The following is a 26328-nucleotide window of genomic DNA, read 5'->3' on the forward strand; positions in this document are numbered from 1 at the left end:
TTATGTAATTTGACTGCTTCAAGTAAACCTAAAGAGTGACTGAAATTTTCGGTTGACATCCTAGTACTTATGTGAAACATTTTAGAAATCCAGATCTAGTAGATTTTTTAATTTTTCATTTCGTTTTTTTAATTTTCGTTCCGCGAAAAACGTTCCAATTTTAAATACTATTTTTGTGGAAGTATTTTTCCTTGTAGTTAACAGCCTAAATGAAATTTTTATAAATATATAAATATATAAATATTTTAAAATTAAGTATCATCAAATTAATTGAGACATCAATTTTAGGGCTGTCTATCCGATAAATATTTTTGTGTATGAGAATGTAATTTAACGATGAATAGGCACGCTTTGGATTACTTTTCTCGGAATTATCCTCTCATTCGATCAAAACACAATCTAAAACAATCGATTTACGTAAATCCACATAGTATATTTCTTCCGCGTGGTCAGCATCAACTATCCTTGTTTTGCTTACTGCCTCATCCAAAACCCACAGTTGGAAAATTGATTTTCGATTAGTCGAATGAGAATACCGGATCTACTCATGTATCTCTGAGCTTCCACACACCCCACCGAGTATCGAGGATTAATACAATAATAATAATTGAATTGAGTGGAAAAAGGGAAAAAAATATGCGGTATCAAAAATATGATAAATTGATTTTGTTAAATAATTTGAATATTTATGAATAATTTATATTTAATTATAGTTGATGTCTTTGTTTTCGAAAGTATGCAGGACCGGGCGAGATGAATTAATAATTTAGTGGGCATATGAATGAAGTGATTAGTTTTTAAAATTACTGCGTTGTACACTGAACGCTTTATTGTATTTATTATTGTGTTAATAATATATATAATTAAAAATCAATGAATAAATATATCCGACAGATTGATCAATATAAAGGCAGTTATAGTGATAATAATAAATATATTGTGGGCGCATCAGAAAACCGACAGTAGTTAACGAGCAACCAATAATGCGGATTTTTTTGGATATCATATTGAGGGGTCTATGACTATTACCCGTGCCAATTATTATTTCCTCGTTTCATTCGGGGACGACTGGTCGTAAACGAAATAATAGCGTCGATCGACAATAGAATACAACCATCAATGATAAATTATGTTATATACAAGCGTTTTGATGTAACGATAAAAAGATTTAGCTACTTTGTGTGAAGAATAAATAATTATATAAAACCTATGAATAATAGCAACAGTTGTCGGGGCAATATGAATATTACTGTCAGTGACAAATTATTATTATGTTTTTTGATAAAATTGGAAAAATTGTTTTTTAAATAAATAATGGATGCAAAAAGAGATCAAATATGAAGAACTAAATTTTTTTATACGCAATTTGTTTCCATTTTGATTAGGATAGAAGAGGGTTTGGATAAATGTTCTTTTTGAATAATTGATAATTAATAATGGAAATTAAATGAGCTGTGAACGAAATATTTATGGTGGTGTTATCATTGTTGTTGTCAAATGATTTTTAACGATCGATGAAAACATGAAATTTAATATTGTCGGTGACATTTTACCATCGAGCAAAAGAAATTAGAAGCAGTATTTTTATTAACGTTTGGTAGGTCAGATCAACCCTCGTTTAATTTACCTGCGGTGCCACTTAACGGTAGGGTGTATAGAATCCTTGATAGCACCACTGATAACAAGAGTTTCCTGTCAGGAAGTTGGTGACAATTCCCTGGTTAAAAATACTGATTGACAAGAATTAAAAATGATGAAATTCGAATTTTTTTTCAATAATTTCAATTCCTTTGTTTGTTTGTATTTATAGATATACAGTTTGCATGGAGTGGCCGCTTCTCAATTCTTTTCAATCAGTATTTTTAACCAGGGTTAGTCGCGATCAACTTGACGGCAATTTTACACTTTGTAACTGTTGGCTACAATTTGGCTTCCACTTTCCCATAAAGTTGATGTCAATTTACAGTTATAACTTATCGCCAAGTTAGCACCAAAAGTTTCGTACAAGTTTCCGTTAACTTATTGAAGTAAACATGGACAAGTTGTAACAGTAAGTTGACGTCAACTTACCATCTAACTTGGCTGCTATCATCTATCAGGGACATTACCCCGATAGACAGAGTTCCTGATCAGAAAGTTGGTGTTTATTAGTTGCGACCAACATGACGACAAGTTGTTGATAACTTTCAGCTTTTGTAATTGTTAGCTACAGGTTATCACCAGTTTTTTTAGAAAGTTGCCGCCAGCGAGCTGTCGCAAGCTGAAGGCAGGTTTCTGAGAAAATTGAAGACAACTTTCCGTCAACTAATGTAATGCCAACTTTTGCCATCAACTTATGGAAATGTCAATTTTTGCGGCCAACTTAACGACAGGTTGCGGCCAACTTGGCTATCAAAATAATCCATTGTTAACTTTATTGCCATAGGTGGCAGCACAATGACAGTTCCGTTTGCCCTCTATTAGTATTTTTAAAAGGGTTTTCAGGGGTGAATGATTTCGAGGGTAACTGAGGGTAAGAGACATCTACAATCTCCAGCTGCTAAGTTATTTACAATAGAAAATGTAGGGATCCCATACGTACCAAATTAACTTCAGTTGCTGTAGTTCTATTCCTCATTATTGTTTATTGATTCAATACCATTAGAAATACGTAATTTACACTATCTATTTATGACATGTAGACTAATAGTATCATAATTTATATATTTACTCTAGATTAAATACTACTTTGAATCATTCATCTCTGATTCAGAACATGATGTAAATTTAATAGTATTGTCTTTTAAATGCTAGTTTTTATGGGTGTTTTACATTATAAACTATTTTATAAAAAACTTTTCTTATTTTAGTATACGGAGAAGAATACGTCCTGTGTCATCATAATATTTTTTCCATAGTTGCGTAGTAATTTTTTCGATACATAAAAATAATTCTATAATACAATGGTAAATTCACAGGGAGGTGGACAATAAAACAAAATTAGAATTTAATTTTGACCATATATTGGACGTTTCGTCCCTTTATTGGGACTTCTTCAGCAACTAAAACAAGTCATAAAGATTTATAAACACCATATAAATAAATAAACAATTAATTACACAATCACATGGTACAACATAACCAATTACAAACATGATCCCATCATACCTTGATCATATAAATTCTATCGTCTACTAGATGTAGATAATGTGTGTAATAATTTGTGTAGATAATTCTATAATTACACAAATTTTCACTCAAGTCTCGTACACAGCAAAAAATTTTTTCTGCCCTCCGGCCGGAAAGTGGCAACTTTCGGGCCGCTGCCCTGAACGAAGTTGCAACTTTCCGGCTTCGTCGAGCAGAAAAATAGTATACGCACCTTGGCCAGTAAAAAAGAAAGCTCAGACCACATGTTTGTCAACCTCGGCTTCGCCTCGGCCAACAATTACATGTGCTCTGAGACTTTTCTTATTTTACTGGCCTAGGTATGTAATATACTATTTGTCAAACTCAACACGAGTAAAAAACGGCCCGCAAATTTTGATGTTATTTCGAAAATCTCATTTGTGTAAAAAAAAAAGTCTTCACTCAAAATAAAGTGTCTCTTGATTAAAATATAAAATTTATTGTTCTAAATAATTGAGTTTTTTTTTATCTCATATATATAGCATTGATAAATTTACTTTTTTTTGTTCTTCTTGCAAAAGCTTTCAGTAAAAATTGTTTAATATCTGATAAAATTTATATTTTCAAACTCTTCGGTTCGATCCCCATTGAGTTAATCCAATTGCAAAATTATCCACAGCACTGGACAATTATGCCACGAGACTTAACACGAACATCAGGACAACAATCAGAGAGGCTCTTGGGCTATGTAACTACATACAATATAACGACTCAATGTGTACCAGCGTATTTTATTGTTGGTGCTCACCCCAGTTAAAATACTCACAAAAATGCTTTCAACCATTATCGTCATCATTTAGATCCGGCCTCACGCCCTGTTATAAAAGCCATGCAACCAAAAGGAGTATTACAAAATTACCACCTTTTCAATGAAAACAAAAATTTATATAAAATATTAATTTTTATTTTGTTTTCTTTTTTCTTCATCCCCAATAATATGTTTTAATTCCTGTATGATCTATTCACTGTTGCCTGATATTAAAAAAAAAAAAAAAAAAAAAAAAAAAAAAAAAAAAACTATTGCTTGAATCGTAGAACGGGTTAAGGCTTTTGGCATTAAGCTGCCACTAATCTTAAGCTGACAAAGACTTCAAGTGTAAATATTGATTCCAATCTCCGTTGTGTCTATACAATAGAAAATCGACGTTCATTTTTCGAATTCGTGACCATTCCATGAGACTACTAGAGAATGCGCTGTAAAAGTATGAGCCGCTGTCAAAATACCCACTACTATACTTTACTTTTTTTGAAAACTACACAGCAATTTGTTGTCTTTTTATAAAAATATAACAAAGATACAACTCATCGAGCTTAATATTGCAGGAAAACGTTATTTTAAAAAAAAAAGTATTTAATAGAAAACTTTCAATGTACACTAAAAAATTTTCGGAGCTAGTGCAGAATGGATGACTGTGTATTTATTTAATCCCCTTGGAGAAAAATTCACTCCAAATGGGAGTTTATTTGAGTATTAAAATTCCGATTCTGAGTGAAATTCACTCCTGTAAACGGAGTTTATTTTAATATTTTCTCATTTACTCCGTATGCAGGATGATTTTTTCTAAAACGTCAAAACTACAAGTGACGGAGTGAATTCAGACTTAAATAAAATCCTAACTTACTCCGAATTAGGGAGGGTAAAATCGATTCCGATTCTACCCGAGAATCGATTTTGTGGTTAAAAAATTCAATTATTTAGACTCTACTCCCAGTTATCAGAATCGATTCTTACTGATCGAGTCTATAATTTATTTTTAATGCTGAATTAACGACCCTATTGAATGAAAAATGGCGTGAAGTAATTGTGTATTTTATTATGAAAATATTTCAAATTTAGCGCCCTCTGTGCGTTCGCGTCGTTTTGTTATCTTACATTTTTTTATTTTTAATCAATCATCTAACAAATATTTTGATGACATATATAGTTAATTTCCTTTTCATTATCGCATGAAAATAGCATCTAAATAATGTACAACTCATTTTCGGAATATAGTCTGTAGTCTAGTCAACATGTGCCTTTTAGGTCAAAATTTTTTATTCGCATCGGAAAATTATGATCGAGGTGTCATTCGATTCGTCATCGTATCTAGAAACTTTTTGAAAAGTTTGGAGTGGCGCTTGTAAAAATTACAAAAGTACATACTGTCGCTGAACTAGTATGTCATATTTTTCTGTACCAGTTTAGTCATCATGACATTAAAATTGTCAGATTTACTTTTTTAATAAAATATAAAATTTCTAATATTTTCATCAATTTGCATTTTATTATATTTTTAATCTCATTTTATTGATTTTATTTTTTAAGATCAAAAAATTTCTGAAATATTAATTTTTTTGAAGAAAAAAAATTTTGTTTACTCAGAATCGATTAAATTTAAAAAAACCAATTCTTGAGATTGATTAATCGATTCTGAGAATCAAAATTTACTAAAAAAAAAAAAAATCGGAATCGAGAATCGATTCTTTATCTCAAGTTTCCATCCCTACTCCGAATTTTTTACAGCGCATAATTCATAAAGATGTTAAATAAATCGAATTAGTATACAGTAGACTGGCAAAAGTAATTCAATCGGTTTTCGTTGGTATATAATATCCAAGTTAGTGTATATTTTATGCATTTGAAAATTAGGGGACGCTTATACGTATAATACAGTAAGTAAAAAGACAGATGTATGGGACAACATGTGTGTGTCACCTAAATTCGCGTTAAATACGCGGCAAATTGTCATGTACATATATACCGCACTGATAGATTTATTCAGTTTGTCACCAGATATCTACCTCCTCTCTTTTATTTTTAAAGATTGTATTTCTCGCGTTACACCCACATACTGTCGGGTAATAATCGGACAATGGTCGAATAATAATATACGTCAAGGGGATCAAGAGTTGTAGTTATAGGGGTGAGCTACGTACATACATAAGACTTTGGGGACAAGGCTTGCCGCAGGCAACATGCCAATATGGGCGACTTAACTGAACTCTCTCACTCTTTACTTGTCTATTTAGTTGTTAAATGTAGGGTGATGCAAATATATACATTGTCTATTCCTTAAATCTTGTTGAGAAAACCCTTTGAATATGGATCATTTTATCATCTTTTCATTGTTCATTTAAAGTCTGTTATTTTATTTGTATTTATTTATGATTATATTTGTGTTTTTAGTTCTTACTTCTTAAACATTGATATGAAATTTTATCAGGAGTAATCATATTGTATTTTTTATTGTAAAATAATTAATACAAAAATATTGTTGTTTGCACATACGATCTTTATTTATATTTTTGATAAGCAATAGTTAGATTTTTATTCAAAAATGTCAGGTGCCCTTTTCGAATAAATCAGTGAAAAATTATTCAATCGGTACTGTCTTAAGATGAATCAGTGAAAAGTGCTGCGAATCAGTGAATATTTACTGCGAATCAGTCCCAAGTATATTACTGATTGAGTCAGTGATATACTTGACTATTTATGCAGTGAATATTCACTGATTGGAGTAATTTTCACTGATTCGTTTTAAAAGAGTGCAGTATTTTTCACTGACTGATTTCAAGAGAATAGAACTAATTATCAGCAAAAAATTATTCGATCAGTACTGTCTTAAAATGAATCAGTGAAAAGTAAATCACTGATTAAATCAATGATATCCTTGACCATTTATGCAGTCAATATTAACTCATTGAAGTACTTTTCACTGATTGATTTTAAGAGAGTAGGGCTAATTATCAGTAAAAAATTATTCGATCAGTACTGTCTTAAAATGAATCAGTGAAAAGTGCTGCAAATCAGCGAATATTCACTGCGGATCAGTCCCAAGTATGTTACTGATTGAATCAGTGATATACTTGACTATTTATGCAGTGAATATTCACTGATTGGAGTAATTATCACTGATTCGTTTTAAAAGAATGCAGTATTTTTTACTGACTGATTTCAAGAGAATAGGACTAATTGTCAGCAAAAAAATATTCGATCAGTACTGTCTTAAAATGAATCAGTGAAAAGTAAATCACTGATTGAATCAATGATATCCTTGACCATTTATGCAGTCAATATTCACTCATTGAAGTACTTTTCACTGATTAATTTTAAGAGAGTAGGGCTAATTATCAGTAAAAAATTATTAGATCAGTACTACCTTCATTCCGCGCGGCCGCTATCTTACTCTAACCTCAACGCGCCAATATAACAGCAGCCGCGCGGAATCCGATTTTCAACATTAAATAAAAATTATTGTTTATGGAACTAGCATTCCGGGAGTCGAGACTTTTTTCAGAAATTTCCTCCTCTTTAAAGATTTTTTTTTAGATTTTCGATATCTCTTGTAGTTATTGAGTTATTAATAAAAAATCTAAGATTCTTTATTTTGTTTATGTTTTTTGTTAATAAAAAATTGAAATTTCGATAAATAAAAGAATAAAAAACACATCGTGCTCAAAATTTGATTGCGCATCGAATGAGCTATCACTCATATTTTTGCCACAATTCTAAAGATATTTTCCAGCATATTCACACAGGATTTTCACAAAAATCTTCGTTTATATGTAACTTAGTAATTACTATTAATGGTTAGTATTGGTAGTAACCATAATGGTCACCATGCTAGCATAGGAATCAGAACTATTTTTTTCTTTCCATGTACTGTTTTTGCCGGAGGATATATATTTTTTCGTACATGGGTCAAGAAAATCCTTAAGGAAAATTCATTATCAGTTATTCATTTTCAAACGAGTTAAAAATTCTCTGATAAATGCATTATATAGTTAAAAAAAACTTAATTTTATTTCGACAGTTTGTAACAAAATCTAAAATGAAATGTGTATTTATTTATTAATATGTTCCACATTAATTGAAATCGACCAGAATAATAATTTTCTCAAACAACCCTCTTTTATGTGATCCCTAATAATCCAATCTTATTCACCCACTTATCCTTTCATTCCTCATTTCATCATACATATATATATCTCCTTGCGTCTTCAATGTCCAATCGAAAGCGCCCCTTATAGTTAAGTTTATTATTTAAAGTTGCCTACACCCACACAGTATGTCACGTGTAATGTCACCATAAATGTCAAAAGATCGTTCAATATTATTACAACGTCCATCTACACAAGTATTTTGTAGAAAAATATATACAATAGACAATCCTTTTACTAATATATAAATATAATCGCCGCATTTGAATAACTTTTCAAATGATTGGCGAAATCTTGTCTTTATTATTATCGATTTCTTTTTTTTCCAATCTTTCTTTTTTGTTTTCTTTTCTCTTTCATCTTTTTATATATTATCTTTTGTCGTCTGTGTGTCGGTCACCGGCTATTGTATTATTGCGGATCACCGCTTGCCACGCGACAGCTGTTTCGATAAGATCAATATCCATAATGATTTGTAAGAGAGATATATGCCTTCCAAAGTCGTCGGTCGTACTCAATAAAAACATGAAACCCATCTCTTTAATCAATTTTTATATAAATATATATGTATACATTAGACTGTGTCAAAAAAAGTTTTTATTTTTTTTTCGATTAAACGTATCTTAAAAGTTTCTTCAATATAAAACAAAAATTCTCCTAAAGGTTAAGCTCAATATCTCAAAAATTGAGCTGGCGCAAAGGGGGGTCTCCTTTCCCATTTAAATAACATTGTAAACATTTTTTTTTTAATTTTTAAAATAACTACAAGAAGAAAATTTTTTTTTCAATTTTGCTTTCCACTATCTTATAGGAAATTTAATTCTCTACAAAATTGTCTACGTCCATTTTTTTCCTAAACTCAACAGAAACGAAGTTACAGAGCGCCGAATAGGAGGAAAAAAATAATTAATGAATTAATAACAGAAAAAAAATTATTAGTTTAACTTATCAATTAATTAACTCAATATACTTCATTCTTCATCACAAATTTTTGAATTCAACATTATTTCGAATTAATAACAAAACTAAATTTACAATAAAACAGAAATTAATTATAAATAAAACAGAAATTAATTATAATTATAATTAATTTCTGTTTTATTGTAAATTTAGTTTTGTTATTAATTCGAAATAATGTTGAATTCAAAAATTTGTGATGAAGAATGAAGTATATTGAGTTAATTAATTGATAAGTTAAACTAATAATTTTTTTTCTGTTATTAATTCATTAATTATTTTTTTCCTCCTATTCGGCCCTCTGTAACTTCGTTTCTGTTGAGTTTAAAAAAAAAATGAACGTAGACAATTTTGTAGAGAATTAAATTTCCTATAAGATAGTGGAAAGCAAAATTGAAAAAAAAATTTTCTTCTTGTAGTTATTTTAAAAATTAAAAAAAAAATGTTTACAATGTTATTTAAATGGGAAAGGAGACCCCCCTTTGCGCCAGCTCAATTTTTGAGATATTGAGCTTAACCTTTAGGAGAATTTTTTTTTTTATATTGAAGAATCTTTTAAGACACATTTAATTGAACCAAAAAAATAAAAACGTATTTTGACACAGTCTAGTATACATACGCTACATACATATGCTAATAACGTTGTCAGAAAAATTAATATATAAATAAAACAATAATGTATTTTTAAAATGAAAACATGAAAACATAATTAAACTGTATTTAGTATAATATTTAAAATCTCTTATGGAATCCGGAATAAATATATAAATGTTATTATTGTATGGGAGATTTGTAGTGGTTGAGACAGCAAAAGAAAAGGGATAGCCCTTGAGCGATTTGGAACAAGCCACGCAGTTATGAAGCCGGCTGTGGCAATAGACTCAAGTATTTTCATAGGCCGTTTTTCTGACGCGCTATATATGTAAAAGAATCGTGTGATATGTTGATGGGGCTAAAATAAATAAATAGTGTTTCATATATCTCTAACTGCTATTTCATCAGTAACTGATGATTATAGACGATGATATATTGACAATCTTTAAATTTAAACAAAAATACTTGATTTTTTTTTTGTCAATATCACGGTGATTTTTTTTTTGACACTCATAAGAAGAGGGTATAAAAGTGTAGTGTTGTACCCCAATTTTAGGCTTAGCCAACCGCATAAGCAACTCACGCCAACCTACAAAAGGGTTTTTATCCCCTGGAGAACGCATATACAACCATTAGAATATATGATAGAGAGAATGAGAAACAAGCATCCTCTTAATAGACTATTCAACAAATGCTCTTTGCCAACGGATATATGTCATTTTGAATGTAGTGTGAATTAATAAATTAAAATTTCATATATTGTCAATCCAGGATAGTCGTATTGATAATACATAATATATATTTGTCAAATATGCATTCTCTATAAATAGACAATTAGAATCCTTTTGATTCAAAATTAAATCTTAGTAATTATTTTATAATTATATTAATAAATTGATAAAATATGAAACCATCTACTGCAGTATAAAAAAGTAAAATATTATATTTTTTAATTTATAAAGGGAAAGGTGGGGCAAAGCGGGGTACTTAAGAAAATACTAAGGTTTCGAGGACTCAAATACGCTAAATCTTTTTCTTTTTAATGATATTAAAAGTAAATAAAAAAAAATTTCAGTTGCCGTTGAAACAAAAAAATTTTTACTTTTGCGGGCAAAATGGGGTAGGGCAGAGCGGGACTAGTTGATCACTTTTTGGTTTGATCTTCCATAAATTTAAGACGATGCATCGGATTTAATCAATTCATGTGCTGTAAGGTTTGTAATTTAGTCATCTTCAAATGGTCTAGCGACTCAAAAACGATCCGAGTGTAAATTTACAAGTTATTCCCAGAAATGAGCGAGCGCTCCAATTTGCTCAACGCGCCCCACTAGTGGAGCTAGTTGAGCATAGTACGGGGCTAGTTGTGCAATGGCTAAAATAAACGAAATGACTCTATAAAATCATATTAATATAACATAAAATTGTAATTAACAAGCAAATATTTATTTATTATGATTGTTGCATACTTATATTATTATTATGACTTTGATATTTAAAATTAAATCAAACAAAATTAAAAGTTCCCAATTATCTTTGGATTATTATTACACTTTTTGTATTTAAAATTATATATTTAATAATAATTATTAAGTGAATAAATATCAAATTAAGGTAGTGACTAATTACGAGACCAAAAGTATTGCTAGATGATTAATAATCCCAAATTATTAAATCTTTTTTGTCACTATCACAATTGCATTTTTACAAACATATAGGTTAGATCGACGCTCGGCACACATTTAATGCATTGAGCGCGCCATGCTTAACTAGCCCCAAATGAGGCAACAAAGTAAAAGATCAATTATAGAAAAATGATAAAAGTTAAAAATAAATAACCACATATAATCGAAAGAGCAATAATTAAATTATCTTTGAATACTTACGTGATCAAGAAAAAGTATTTTTATACGAGTATAGGAGAAAAATTCTGAAGACCTGTTTTTTTTTTTGACGCAAAAAAAACAAAGCTTTCTGTTAATTAGTCTGAGCACCGGATGGTAATTGATAATCATGCAATGTGTTCTTCTCCTGTAACCCTTTCTTTTCACGATTTAAACTTTTGTTGTAAGTTGTTTAATTTTCGAGATATCTCAATTGCACAACTTGCCCCTATGATCAACTAGCCCCGCCCTGTCCTACTCCCTTAAAAAGGTGAAAAAAAAAATGTCTGCATATTAAATAAAATTGATTAAATTAAATTCTTTTGTAAGTAATTTACATAAAGAAAAATTACATTTTACACAATTATTGGATGCAAAGAAAGAAAAAAAAAATTTTATTGGTTTTTATCATAAAACAAAAGCCATCAACATTTTTCGACTGACACTCGATTTTTGAAAATGCTCAACAAAAAATATTCAAAATAATGCTCAATTATATTTACAAAAGTGATTTTGGAATGTTTAAAAAACATTTGAAAAATATAATTTTTTTTTATAAAATTTTGGGGGTACTCCGTTTTGCCTACCCTACCCCCTTTTGCCGCCCCCCCTCCCCTATATATTGTAGTGATGAGTGGAGTGAAATTTAAAGAAAAAAAATTCTTGGTCAGTTTTTAATCTGCTATAGAAAAGTCTACCACGCCCAGCCTTTAACTTGACAATAGACCACTGTCTCGGAACAAAGCTAAACACCCAAAATATTGGTGCAAATCCTGGTATTCAGTTTTACGTCTATTTTTCCCCGTACTCTGGGATCACATTAAACATCTACAAATCTAATCTCATCGCTAATCCTGTTACTCAGCCAAACGGTCACGATTTAGTTTTAAAATCGCGTCAAGAGGAGGCGTTACTTCAAGTTGAATATTTCCGGCGCGAGAATATTAAATTCACGGTGATATATATAAATAACGATGATGAAAAGTACTAATGGTTACTGTAAGGAAGAGAGGAAATAAGGAATTCAATATAAAAGCTAAAGTGTATATGTATATTTATATATAAATCTTTCGCGTTTGCTCTACAAAAGGCGAAATGTCGTTCAAGTTTTCCTACACCACCATCTAAGTTCTTGGGGACTTCGATAGATGGCTTGGATTTTTTTTGACCCACATGACAAAAGAAACTTCCTGATGACGATTTCATTGAATAGGCCTCCCCTGGTGTCTGTTAAGAGTGGCATAATGAGTTTATGCTTCATTTAACTCATGTTAAGAAGAGGAGAGAGGTGTAAACATTATTGCTACCCTGCTGTGTGGATCTTTACAGCACGAGTAGAGATGTAGAGTGGCCCCTACTTGAATGACAGCTATTTTGATTTCTTCAAGGATTTCTTAAACATCAACGGATAAAAAGAAACGGAAACATCGAAATAGTCAAAATTTTTATAACAATGTCTTGGATGAATTCAAAAAAGAGCTATTGATATGTCAAAATACCAGAATTAGTTTCAATTGACTATTTATTGACTAAACACGTGTAATGAATTCAAATTACCATTTTCATTGAGTAATCAATTAGTGGTTTAAAGAATTTTCTTATAATTAGTGGACCGAATAAATTTAATTCTTGTGCATTAGTAATTTTCATAAGAGCAAACAAGGAAATAATTTTCCTGTCTAAAGTTATTTTTTAACGCCTAAAATAAAGTATACTCCGTGGGATAAATAAGTTTATTGAATAAAGACTTTTTCACATATATATTACGGCATCGAAAGGTAAGAAACTGAATCAAATGCGACAATCGGAAATAAAATACAAGCGGAAAATATGAATTTGCTAGGAATCCAAACTTTCTACGCGGATATAGTGAAAAATAATATGATATCATACATATGGTTGTCATGTTTTTAATTAAAGGGCGACCGTCTCTTTTTTCTCATGCAATAATTTCTTGCGACAAAATTTCTCAGCAATAATTTCTCAAGGCATAATTTCTCCTTGAAATTACACACAAATATGGTGAAAAAAGAAATTTTTGTGTTGGATCAATTTTTGTTTGAGTAATTTTTGCATGAGAAATTATTCCGGATTTATGAAGGCCTAGGGAGCCTTTTTAAAGTAGTCCATTATTGAGTAATTTGAAAATAAAGATTTTTTCGAGAAAAAAAAAAAAGGAATGCCAACAGCACGTGGTGTTCCCAAGCGGTCACCCATCCAAGTACTAACCACGCTCAATGCTGCTTAACTTCAGTGATCAGACGAGAACTGGTGCTGTATCAGCATGATATGGCCGTTGACAATTTTACTTCAGTTTAATTTACTATTTAAATTATTGTTTACAGGCATAATGATAATCTTCAATATTCAATAATTTATTAATTTAATTATCGAAGTTATCATGATACACGGTAATAAAACTAATTGAAATTACCCTATAATAATGGTTACATGGCTAAATATCACATTTATAATATCACACGACAAAATATCACAGTCATAATATCACCAGCCTGTACATTGAGATAGCATTACGTAAAAATATCACATGATATTATTTCGTGTGATATTATGGCTGTGATATTCAGTCGTGACACGGTTACTACAGTCCTCAATACCCTGTTTTTAATAACCATTACAATAAAAACTAGTCGAAAATAACCTGATACAAAAATGACTATTTACAAAAATAACTTAATACAAAAATAACCAGTCACAATAATATCCTTGTAATTAATATCTAAGTATAAAAATAACCAGATACAGTACTAACCTGGTAATTAAAACTTATTGCCACCATTTCATATTAATTTTTTTCATTTATTTATTCATGTCAGATTTATATCACATCGATTAGATATTAATTAATGCATGCAGATATTGTTAACTAGATATTTTAGTATATAGTTTTTATTTTTATGGTTATTTTTGTATTTAGTAATTTTTGTATCAGGTTATTTTTGTCATTAGATATTTTAGTTTTATGGTATTTTAGCATAGTTATTTTTGTATGAGAAATTTTTTTTGTGATATTTTGAGCGGATACCCATGACACCATAATAATGATTTGTTAAATTTTCAAAAATTCATTATTAAAAGAAAATTGTCGGGACACGAAGGAATTATTCTTGTTTGAAATGATAGTGTCATAGTAAAGCCGGACCATGTTGGCCACCTTCAGGAATTGCAATAAACACATTCAAAAATTTCTAATATGACCATAGTAATATAGACAACGATTATATCACAAATTACTGTAACCATTGTAAATTTTATTATGGCCATCGTAATTGTTGCATGTGTTTATACTTGTGCATGTGTTATATACATATATGAACAACTATAACACATGATAATTTTTGAAATAACTTAAAAAATTTAATTAAAAACTACTCATCAAAATTCTTACTTATTTGGATTGAAAAAGCTATTTACATGTGTATTTCAGAAAAATAAAATAATTCTACGGAATTATTCCTAATAGATGCAGCATCAAAAACTTATTTGTAAATTTAAAGTAATAATTCTATTTATTGAAGTTTAATTCTTCATTATAAACATTTACATCAAAAGTTTGCAAATGTTATATAATTCATGATTACAGCTTCGACATCAGCGCTGTATAGTTAAGAGGAAATCGATGAAGCTAGACATTGTTGAAGAAGAAAGTATGATGCTTATAGAAACATATACGATATTGAGTTTAAAGCGCTCCCTCGAGAGCACGAGCTTTGAAGTTAATGGACTCTCTTTAACACGGGTGCTTCTTTGGTCTATACTCTCGCTGTTATGTCTGTTCCTTGCAACACACCAACACACACACACAATATTTACTCCAATATATCTTCTTTTTTTTCTTACTCTCTTCTTTTACTATCAACCCGCCGCATCCCTTTCTGCTAAAGTTGTTTACTTAAATACACTTTTGATTCTAAATCGAAGCCATGTTGCTTATTTTTACAAACTATTTTATTCTTGTAGCAGATGATTCAGATTTTCGTAAATATTCAGAAAAGATAAAACAGAATAATAGTAAACTAATTTTATACGGGTAAGTACTCTAGACATTAAGCCGTACTTGTACAGAGAGAAAAAAATCTGAAAAACGGTTGACCCTGCGGGTAAACCCCAAAACTTCCCGTTGTTTTCGAACTCAAGGAGCTGAGTCTAGATTTTCTATAAAATTTCTACAGATTTTCTTAGACGGCGATCCTGACCGAAATTAAGGTGTTCGTTGGATGTTTTGAAGCCTCGGGGGTATCAGACAAGTCTTCTGGAAAAATGCTAGCACGTAGTAGCGAATGAAAAAAAAATTCTCTTAGAGCTTTAATTTGAGTTAGTTAACATAAATTTTTAAATTAAAAAAGTCATGTTGAAGTTAAAAAAGTAAGTTTAAGGCCAAAATCAAGTTAACTGACTCAAATGCGCCAAAAAATTATAACAGTCAAAATTAAGTTAATTACCCATATAAAAAAAAAGAATCGGCCCATTACTGGGTCGTGAATGGCTGCCAATTTTCAAGCATCGGCCGAAGATCGGCTAAATATCGGATGATAACGGTACGCCAAGCATTGGCCAATCGTGGCAATCAATCATCGGCCAAAGCTTGGTATCGAGAGCACTCGATCAAACCGTTGGCCATCTAACGGCGGTTAATTGTGCACCGTTTTTATAAGCAAAAAGACGGCTGCCAATGACTGACCATGCACAGGCCAGTATAGTTAGCCATTTATTGGCCAATCATTGCAAACCAGGCATCGGCCGATCTATGGGAAAATTTCGAAGCTCGGCGACTTTGTATGGGTAATTCAAAAGCAAGTCAAATATGTCAAAAAAGTCAATATAATTGTTTTAATGAGTGTTCTTAAGTAGGGTAACCGTATCTTTGTTCTTATGATACGTTATTTGAAGGTTCAAGATACATTGGATAGTCATTCTGACAATATTTTTCTCTCCGTGTACTTATCCTTAAAATATATGATGATATTTATAATGGAGAAAAATCCCAGTCTTACAAAATTATAAACAAACATCTATATTGATGGTTTTGATAAAAATAACATATAAAGTGCACACTAGAGTTTGTTTAGGTTTACACTTTCAAAAATGTATGTATATATAAATACATATTTATTGTTCTGCACAGAATATACCAACCCTTGGAATGCACAAATTATCCAAAAGTGTTTGGAAAAATGGTGTAAGCATTATTGAATGAAATCATAAAGTTTTGGGTTACACACGGGAAAAAATGCTGGAGTAGAATTTACTACACCAAACTAGTAAAAATTTTACTACACTTTGTGGTCGCCGCAATGACAGCTGTAGTAACATAAGGCACAGTGTGCGTGATATTTTACTACCATAGGAGTTCTGCTTACTACTGTAATGTGGTAAAACTTTGTAGTTTCCACAACTACTCAATGTAGTATAAAATACTTATTTTGTGGTTTTGGGAACCACACAATTTTATATGAATTGGTATCTGTTACTATTTTTGGAGTATACAATACCAGATTACTTGTACAATCTACTCCAATGTGTGGTAAAATGATCAAAAGAAAAAAATAACAGCGCCACCTACAACTTTTTACTCCATTCTGTGGGTATCCTTTCAGTGTATTTAATATTATAAATAATATTATAAAACATTATAAATAATAATATATATAATTAAAAATCGAGGCGTGCAATTATAATATATATAATTTAAAATAAATATATATATAAAAAATATAATACAAAAAAATTTGTTTTGTATTACCTGTCATTCTTCCTTTTGCTTACCTCACCTACAACTTCTTCTATAAAATTTTATTTCTATGCTCTTATCAGTGAATCGTGATTTTAATGCAATTTTTAAAATCATTGTCTATTGAGTATTTGTTATTTATTAGAATTATAACTTTTAAAACGATGTTTTTCATATTTTCTATTAATAAAAATTAATACTTAATTATTCTAAGTTTATGCTTATACGAGAGTTTATAGATTACAAATATATTTTTAAAATTATCCTTATCAGATATTGATAAAAAGTAGGCTTTTGAAATTTGAGTCCTTATTATTTTAAGTTATTCATTAATAAATTCATTTTATATCATTTTAATTTGATATACTGTAAGTCCGAAGAATCTAAGATTAATTTTTATATTTTTATAACGTTTTCAATATCATAAAAACTAATGATCGTTAACTAACAGATATTTAATTAATATACATTACGAATAAAATATATTCTACTATGTTGTGGAGTAAAATGAACCACAGTGGTTATTTAATGCTAGTTCTTATTACTACTTACTGTAGTAAATGGTATTACAGGTTGTGTACCACAGTGTACTAGTAACTGTTACTAAACGTGTAGTTATCCTATATATTACTAGTCAGTGTAGTAAATCGAACTCCATTTGTAGTAAATTTAACTACACATTTTTTTCCGTGCACAATAAAGTTTTCAAATTGTATATACATATAAGAACTATACATCATATACATATATATAAGTGCTTCGTTAAGGCATTTTAGCGAGGACCTGCATTTAAGGAAATTGGAGAAGCTGTCAACTCGCTGCTATGCATCTGCCACTTACCTAAATTTTAAGTGAGGCCACCCTCAATCGTTACATTTTTTTTTTCTTTTTCATATGTTCCCTTTTTTGCCCTTCTTTTCTTACACTCAAGTTATATACTATATCTATCATGTACCTTCTTCACTGGCTCTTCAATACTATTCAAGTGACAATGACGCTCCATTTTGTCACAATTATCTCTATTATACTGGGAAGTGCGAGAAACGTTTTAGCTAGTCGCTTTGAGATCACAATAGCAAGGTTATGCTTTTGGAATTCTAGCTTGCAATATAATTCACAGTAGCAGAGTTCATATAGACTCATCTTTATTGAAAACCCGTAAATCATGAGTTTATTAAGTTTATATAGATGATTCAGGTAGGAAAATTTTTGCGTTTTCGTCTGTGAAATCTTGATCTCGATCGATCAGACTCAATTGTGTTTTGACATCGAGGGTTCCGGATTCATATGACTCTTTTTTTTAGATGTTATCTCTTACCACACAAGTTTTTTAAGCCATTTTAACTGTATAGCAATACTTTTATATACATGTATCAGATCGGGCCACATATATATAGGATTCACTAGTCAATACACAAGCGTTCCGCAAAAAGGTCAATATATAGATGAATTTTCAATATTTCATTCCTTAATCTTCAGGCAATACAATTTCCAATCTAAAAGTATTAAATATCTCCTTTCTTCTTATTTTTATATTACAAAAAAAAACTTTTCACCAAACTTAAAAGCAATATTTCGAAAATTGAAGATATTTATAATATTAAAAAATTACCTGATATTTCTCCTAAAAATAACATTTCGTTTATAAAAATTTATTTGAAATCTGTATTAATCTTATATATTTATCAGATGTATTTGATGCATAAAAATAAACCTAAAAAAAAATAATCTTGCTAACAAAAATTTTATGGCAATTTGATGTTGGTCTTATTATTTTTTCAAATAACAGTAAAAAGGAAGACATTTAGTGTATTAAATATAAAACATGTAAATGTTTTTCTACGCTCCCCCACGTGGAGAAAAATGGAGACAAACATACACGAATTTTTATTATGCTGTCGACCAAACTTGAAACAGGAAGTTGAGTCGTCAAAAAATTACTATGCTGCACTATAATTGTTCTTGTGAGGTTCTAAAAATTTTTTATTTTCTACTATAATTCCTAATTTAAAAAATGATATTAATTACAACTTATCAATAATTTTTAAGTGTATAATATTGTTTGTAGTATAACATAATAATTTTTTGGCAACTCAACTTCCTGTTTCAAGTTTGGTCGACAGCATAATAAAAGTTCGTAGATTTCTTAAGCCCATTTTTCTCCGTGCATTTTGTAGGGTACTTCTGTGTATGTATATATATATATATATATATATATATATATATATATATATATATATATATATATATATTTATATACATATATATGTCGGAAAGTCAGTACAAGCTTGGGCGTTATCTTGAGTATTGGTCTCAATATTAATATCTCTCATTTTTATTTAAAATATAAACAAATAATAATTATGCAACACAATGATTTAATATTAAAAGTATTGTTCACAAATAATGATACTTAGACAAGTAATATAATAGACATAGTGTCGCACAAATATCAAAATGCACTAAGTATTTATTAATGCAATAATTGATTACGCAGGAATAAATTATATAGTAATTCTAATACATGATGGTCTGATAATATTCAAATAAAACCTGATCGAATAATTTACAAATACTACGGTAAACTCGGCTCGAGAACGAATTCACGGTCGGCAGGAAATCTTGTACTTGCACAACGAATGCTCAATCAAAATTAACTTACTCAACTAGTACCAAACTCTGCACTTTTCGTTAAAAACCTTTTGGTCAAAATATTCAAAGAAGGGACAATAACTGTCTTATATTATCTTACTATCTTGTCCTCTGTGTCTTACTCTCTTAAATTTGAAATAGTGAAAATGGTGACTATTCACTGTTTACTAGTAAAATGGATATCACTAATTAAAATACTGGTGTACTTTTGACTGGCGATAAGTGACTATTAACTGCCAAATAGTAATTGTCACGTAATTTTCACTAATTCGTTTTTAATGAGTACTATATCCATTCTGTGACCGTAGCTATATACCTTTAATGAATAGATGTCACCAGTGAGCCTAAGCCTCCCGCAACAAACATAATCTGCTTAAGTTGTAAACAACTAAAACTTAAATTTTACTATTTAATTGTTAATATAAAATTTAGTCTAGACTCAGTGTTGGGAATTTCCCATCCCATTGGAAAATCCCATTTTATTCTTTCATCTTCGACATATAAATATATACATATATTTAGACAATCACACAAGTGAATAAGAAACATAAATTTTGCACAATAATGATTGAAGTATGCAAAGAAATTTGTCAACATGATATGAAATATAAACATATATATGCATTGCACGTACATTTATCCAATTTCTGTCGTTATTTACAAAATTAAGTTTTAACTAGCACGCGTGATAATGTGGCTATTCGTTATTCATGCTTTGAAATTCCGTTCAACATTAATATGTTACCGGAGCTAAATGTAAATTATGTTGTGCAAAAGTTGTGGATGCAGATATGAAACCAGCATGGCGAATGCTTACAAATAGTACTGGGGCGGTGTCCCCGGGTGTGTGCAACATGTTACCTGATCAATGCGCTTTAAAATATACTGGTGGGTACGATATGTGCCCTTTGTTGAATAAAGCAATTGGAACTCTGATACAACAAAAAACATAAAGAATAAACGATAGATTAGGGTTGAGCTAGTTTCTCTTGAGGTGGAGCTAAAATATTTTTTTACATTGTTACGTTCCTTATAAATAGTTTTTTCTTTACTGACCTTTCATATTTTTTACATTGTATAAATCAAAAGGCACGATGGGTTATTATATATTTTTTTTTTTCTATACAACGAACTTTCTTCTAGAATTTATGATCGCATCGAAATATTTTATGGAATGATGGTTCGAAGATAATATACCGTTAGTTTATCGTCATTAGAACAATAATATGGATACAAACTGTATATGATTGTAATGATGATATACGTATACGTGTATTTGTATACCATATATAAGTTGAAAAGTATATTTGGATATCAAGATATTAATATCAAAATCTCGGACAAAGTTTGGTTGAGTCAAATCACATCTGAGGTCAAACAAGTCGACGACTCTATCGTGTTGATATCTCGTTCCTGTTCCAAAACACACTCTGATGAAATCGAGCCCCCAACGGCAACGAATAGCCGTCACCACCCACCTTAAACGAGTGTTGGATGACAAAGCCTAAGATCAATATCTCAACACTGCAGGCGGGTCCAGGAATCCCAGCAAAGACCACGCCTACGACCCTTACGATTGGTCCAACATACTATGTTACCTACCACCAATATCCGGCAGGTTACCCTGGCGCAGTAGAAAAACGGGCGTATCTGATGCGCCAACAACGTAGCAACCCGAAGAGAAGGGGACCTTTAGGTCGCGCTTAAACCAAGATCATAAATCATGACCAGTCGCTCGCTCGTCGCGAATTAGGCCAAACATCAGACAATAAACGTGGGTGCAACAAGTTTAAAGATTTTTTTTTTTACATCTGATTGGAGTTTGTGCAAAATTAGTTATATAGATTTATTATATTTAGAAATTGTGACATGAACTCTAGTCGTTAATTAAATTTAATAAAAATGTTTAAAACTTAGAACGTTTGAACGTATAAAATTAATTTTGTTGAGTGAAGTTTAATAGTTGTGAGGATTTCTTATCCATAATGTGTAGCAACGAAAGCCCTCCACCGACCAAAGAGCCTTTGGCAATTGGTTTAGGTGTTGGAAATCCAATGGCTGGATTCTTACCATTTGAACATTATCGGCTTCAATTGTACCATTACGCATCAATGGCCGAGAGACTAAGGTTAGCCCAACAATTACATCCGCAACATCATGGAGTGGGACATCCTACATCTGGAGGACCAGGATCTCATCTAGGAATGTCAGGTTTTCCAGCACCGCTTCCACTGTATCCAGCTGCTGCAGCGGCGGCCGCTGTCGCAAGTTATCCTAACAGGCTTGCTTTGTCAATGGCTTTGCTGCATCCTCATCATCCACGGATGCCCGAAGAGCCAAAGCCACAGCACAGTTATATAGGACTCATTGCCATGGCAATTTTGTCCTCACCGGATAAGAAGCTTGTGCTATCAGACATCTATCAGCACATTCTAGATAACTATCCTTATTTCAGAAGTCGTGGTCCAGGATGGAGAAACTCCATCAGACATAATTTATCATTAAATGACTGTTTTGTTAAATCCGGAAGAAGTGCTAATGGTAAAGGCCACTATTGGGCCATTCATCCGGCAAATTTGGAAGACTTTCGACGGGGTGATTTTCGCCGACGCAAGGCTCAAAGAAAAGTACGTCGGCATATGGGTCTCGCGGTTGATGAAGAACCGGACAGTCCAAGCCCACCACCTTTACCAGCAACTCCTCCGCCACCGACGGGTTTAGTCGGTCCGCCAGTTACATCACAACCAATAACAGCCATTTGGAGTCCTCATCATCATCATCACCATCATCATCAGCCTCAACAGTCCAATCATCAGCAATTACAGCAGCTATCACCAGAAAGTCAACAACATTCACAGCACCAACATCAACGTCAAATTCAAAATCATCCCTTACTACGAATGTCTTATCAGCCATCTCGTAAACGGCAATTTGACGTCGCTAGTCTTCTTGCTCCAGATGATCAACAGCAAATAGACGACGTTGAAACGGTTGTTTTAAGAACAACCAAAACGCGTAAATTCAGCTGCAGTGAGGATGAACATGAAACAGATCATATTGATCAAGATGACGAAGATGTCGATGTGGACGTTGAAGCGAATCCGTTACCTTCACCTGGCACACCCAGTGCAAGTCCGGATGCTAAAATGATTTCACCAAACAATCAGTGCGATTGGAATGAGCCGACGGCGATCAAAGCGGCGCAACCACTTTCGACAATGCATCTTCACAATCATTTGCATATAAGAAATTATTATATACAAGCGAACGCAACGTCAACTTCCAGCGTTTAGAGAATCAGACTTCCATATTAATAAATATATTTATAAATTGTGTACATAAAATTTTAATATTGTAAATAGTAAAAAAAAAAAATTAAAAAAATGCTGATCTCGGCTGTTTAAAGTGTAATATAATAAGTGTAAAATATGTATATCAATAGTATGTAATTTTGATTTATAAAAATATGACAATTTAAAATTAATTGTGTACTAATTCAACAAAAAATTTCGTCATAAAATCATTCCCGCAAAAAAAAATATCAATTAAAAAATATATAAAAACTAAATCCAAATAAATCGTATAAATTGTATGTACTTTAAATGTATGTACAAATTGCGTTTATAATAATGTATATATAGAATTAAGACAGATAAATTAATAGATATGAAAAAATATTGAAATCATAAAAAATAACAGATGCAATATGACGTTTTAATAAAAATTTGTTCTTGAAACTTTACTCAATATTTATATTATTTTTTGAAAATTTCCTTCCTCATTATTTTTTAAAATATCATACCACTGCATATATTTACGTAATTTATTATCTATTCAAAAACTGGGTAAGTTATTAATCTTTACATTAAATTTGACAGTAATGCATAAATATAATCGTTTATTTAGCACAACTGATACATAAATTTGAAAAACTAAACTTATGATTTACGATAAACATAAATGTTGAATATATAATTATTTTAATATATACAAAAGTAATGTATAATCGCCATTTAGAATATTTGAACAACACAATGATTTAGCTTTGTCAAAATGAACAACTCACTGTATGCAACAACTTTACAATAATATTACATATATCCTTTGCATATTTATACATACATGCGGTAAGTTGATGTTGATGTTGATGGAATAGTCTGCAGTGTGGTTAGGAAATCCATTTGTTCGCGTACAAACGATAATAGGTAAAAGTAGAGACCATTAGTAGAGATCTCGCAAATGTATGATGTATACAATTCTATAATGTAGTGACTTTTGGACTTAACTCATACGAAGTCTTTTAAAAAGTTTCAAAACACTCATTAGAACTTAATTGAACAACAAAATCTGTGTGCTTGTTTTTTTTTTTAAGATTTCTGACGAAATGCACTAAAAATTTGTGGAGGGAACGCGAATTTAATCCGGAGTGAATGCAGAACAGGTGACTGTTTATTCATGTAGTCCCTTCGGAGTGAGATTTACTCCAAAGGGTAGTTTATTTTAGTATTTAAACTCTGGATCGGAGTAAATGCGGATTGAAATAAAATCTAGATCACACCAAAATCACTCCGCTGGAAAAACAATTTTCTTACTTAATCCGTATACGGAGTGACATTTTTCAAAACTTCCGGGTCGAAGAATATCATCTAATTTTAGTCTAACTAGAAACTGTATTTGAACAAATTGGTTTAGTTTTGAATTTTTATAAAAACTTTAGGGCGTTTTTGATTAAGAAAATCAAATATTGGCTTACAAAAATAATAGGCACTCATCTCTGAAACTGAATTAGTGGAAATTAGTGAATATTCACTAATTCAGAGTGATAGTTGCACCACTTACCCCAAAAAAGGATAACTCTGAATTAGTAAATATTCGCTATTTGCTAGTGATTTTCGCTAATTCACTTTTAGAAAGCAGTAAAAGTCTGATTTTTGTTTTATTATAACAAAAAAAGACTGATTTTGAAAAATTATTAAGAACAAGTCTAAAAATAGTTAAAATAAGGGATAGTAAAGGCAAAGTCAATTAATTTTCACGTGTAAATCAAATAGAAGTAAAAAGTAAAGCTGAATAGAAAATAACTTAAAATTTTTATCTGATTCAAAACAGATCAAATTTTTCAACCCGGTAGAACTCCGAGTAACGGAATTAATTCGGGATTGAAATAAAATCCGAATTCACTCCCGATTTTTCACAAAGCAAATTAAAAAACTTACAATAAAGTAAATATAAAAATTTGTTAAGAATTGCAAGTTTGTTAATAATTTAAATATTTAAAGCTCAGAAGATAAATTTTCTGGACGGGATTTAAGTAAGATTTTTAAAGATTGTTTATTTTGCTGATAAATTTAAACGGAAAATTTGGCTTATAATAATCACCGGGGTAACAAGGATGACAAAGTGTCCATTAACTAAAGTAGGATAATCCTCATTGAGTACTCCGTGCTGCTTGACTATACATATATATATATATATATATACATTTATATAGAAACCCAGTTCACAGAGAGAATGATGATGAAGGAGTACATTTTGAAATATTAAAGTTTTTAAATAGGGTTTATTTGCATCATCAAAAAAACACTTGTGTGTTGTATATATTTTGTCTATGTATTAATCTAAAGACTGTAATTGAATCGTGCTGTCATGGGGCTTCTGTTTTGTAGTGTTTCATCAGATGATTTACTCACAGAGAGTAACTAGATGAATAAATGTCCCTTTGATGGAAAATATCGTTGTCGTTATGAAATTTATTAGAAAAGCTTCGGTGAGATACTTTTGATGATATATATATATATATAGATTTATATACATCGCATGCTACTCAAGGAAACCTTGTCAACTAAACGAAAGCAATTTATAAAATATCTATAATATTTACATATAGTTTTTAAAAACAAGTTTTATAAATAATAAACAATTAAATTTATGGTCATACTTTCTAGTATTTCAAAAATTTTTTGTTTGTTAAAAAATAAACGGGAGTAAACATATTTTTAACAAAAATGTTTTGAACAAACAAATGAATTTTTTAACCAAAAGAATTTGTTGTTCTCACGGTATTTTAAAATTTTGGAATTTACATAGACAACATGAATGTACCTGAGCTATAGATGTCTAAATAACGATGAACAAGTGGATGCATAGATGCTTGAACTAAAGAATTCTTAAGGTGTTAGAAAAACATACCACTGAGTTTACTGGAAAAACGGGCTATAGTTAAACTCTGCGAAATTTATAAGGGTTGTTGTTCCTTGTAAGTTTGAAATGAAGAAAAATATATATGCATTGCTGATGGAATTTTTGAACAAATAATGGCCAACCACTCGACATATATCACCTGTCCTTTCTTTTTTACAATTTTTCGTGTATTAAAATAAGTATTTTCTTATGCTTCTTTATCTA

At 30.6% G+C, this 26328-nt stretch overlaps 1 protein-coding gene and 1 non-coding gene across 2 annotated transcripts; one reads left to right on the plus strand and one right to left on the minus strand.

Moving 5' to 3' along the window:
- Nucleotides 1-13699: 13699 nt before the first annotated feature.
- LOC130678340 (5S ribosomal RNA) lies at nucleotides 13700-13820 on the minus strand. The gene has a single exon (XR_008991789.1). It is a non-coding gene; the product is annotated as a 5S ribosomal RNA (ribosomal RNA).
- A 7852-nt stretch (nucleotides 13821-21672) lies between these two features.
- Nucleotides 21673-23651, plus strand: LOC130664792 (fork head domain transcription factor slp1). The gene has a single exon (XM_057464892.1). It carries the CDS (start codon nucleotides 21909-21911, stop codon nucleotides 23214-23216), a length of 1308 nt encoding a protein of 435 aa, XP_057320875.1. The 5' UTR covers nucleotides 21673-21908; the 3' UTR covers nucleotides 23217-23651.
- Nucleotides 23652-26328: the final 2677 nt, after the last annotated feature.

This window comes from Microplitis mediator, chromosome 1 (genome assembly GCF_029852145.1).
Source record: "Microplitis mediator isolate UGA2020A chromosome 1, iyMicMedi2.1, whole genome shotgun sequence".
In the NCBI taxonomy this organism is placed as follows: Eukaryota; Metazoa; Arthropoda; class Insecta; order Hymenoptera; family Braconidae; genus Microplitis; species Microplitis mediator.

Bases quoted from the DNA above. Each gene is read 5' to 3' on its own strand.
- LOC130664792 (XM_057464892.1), top strand. From the start codon at position 21,909: ATGTGTAGCAACGAAAGCCCTCCACCGACCAAAGAGCCTTTGGCAATT.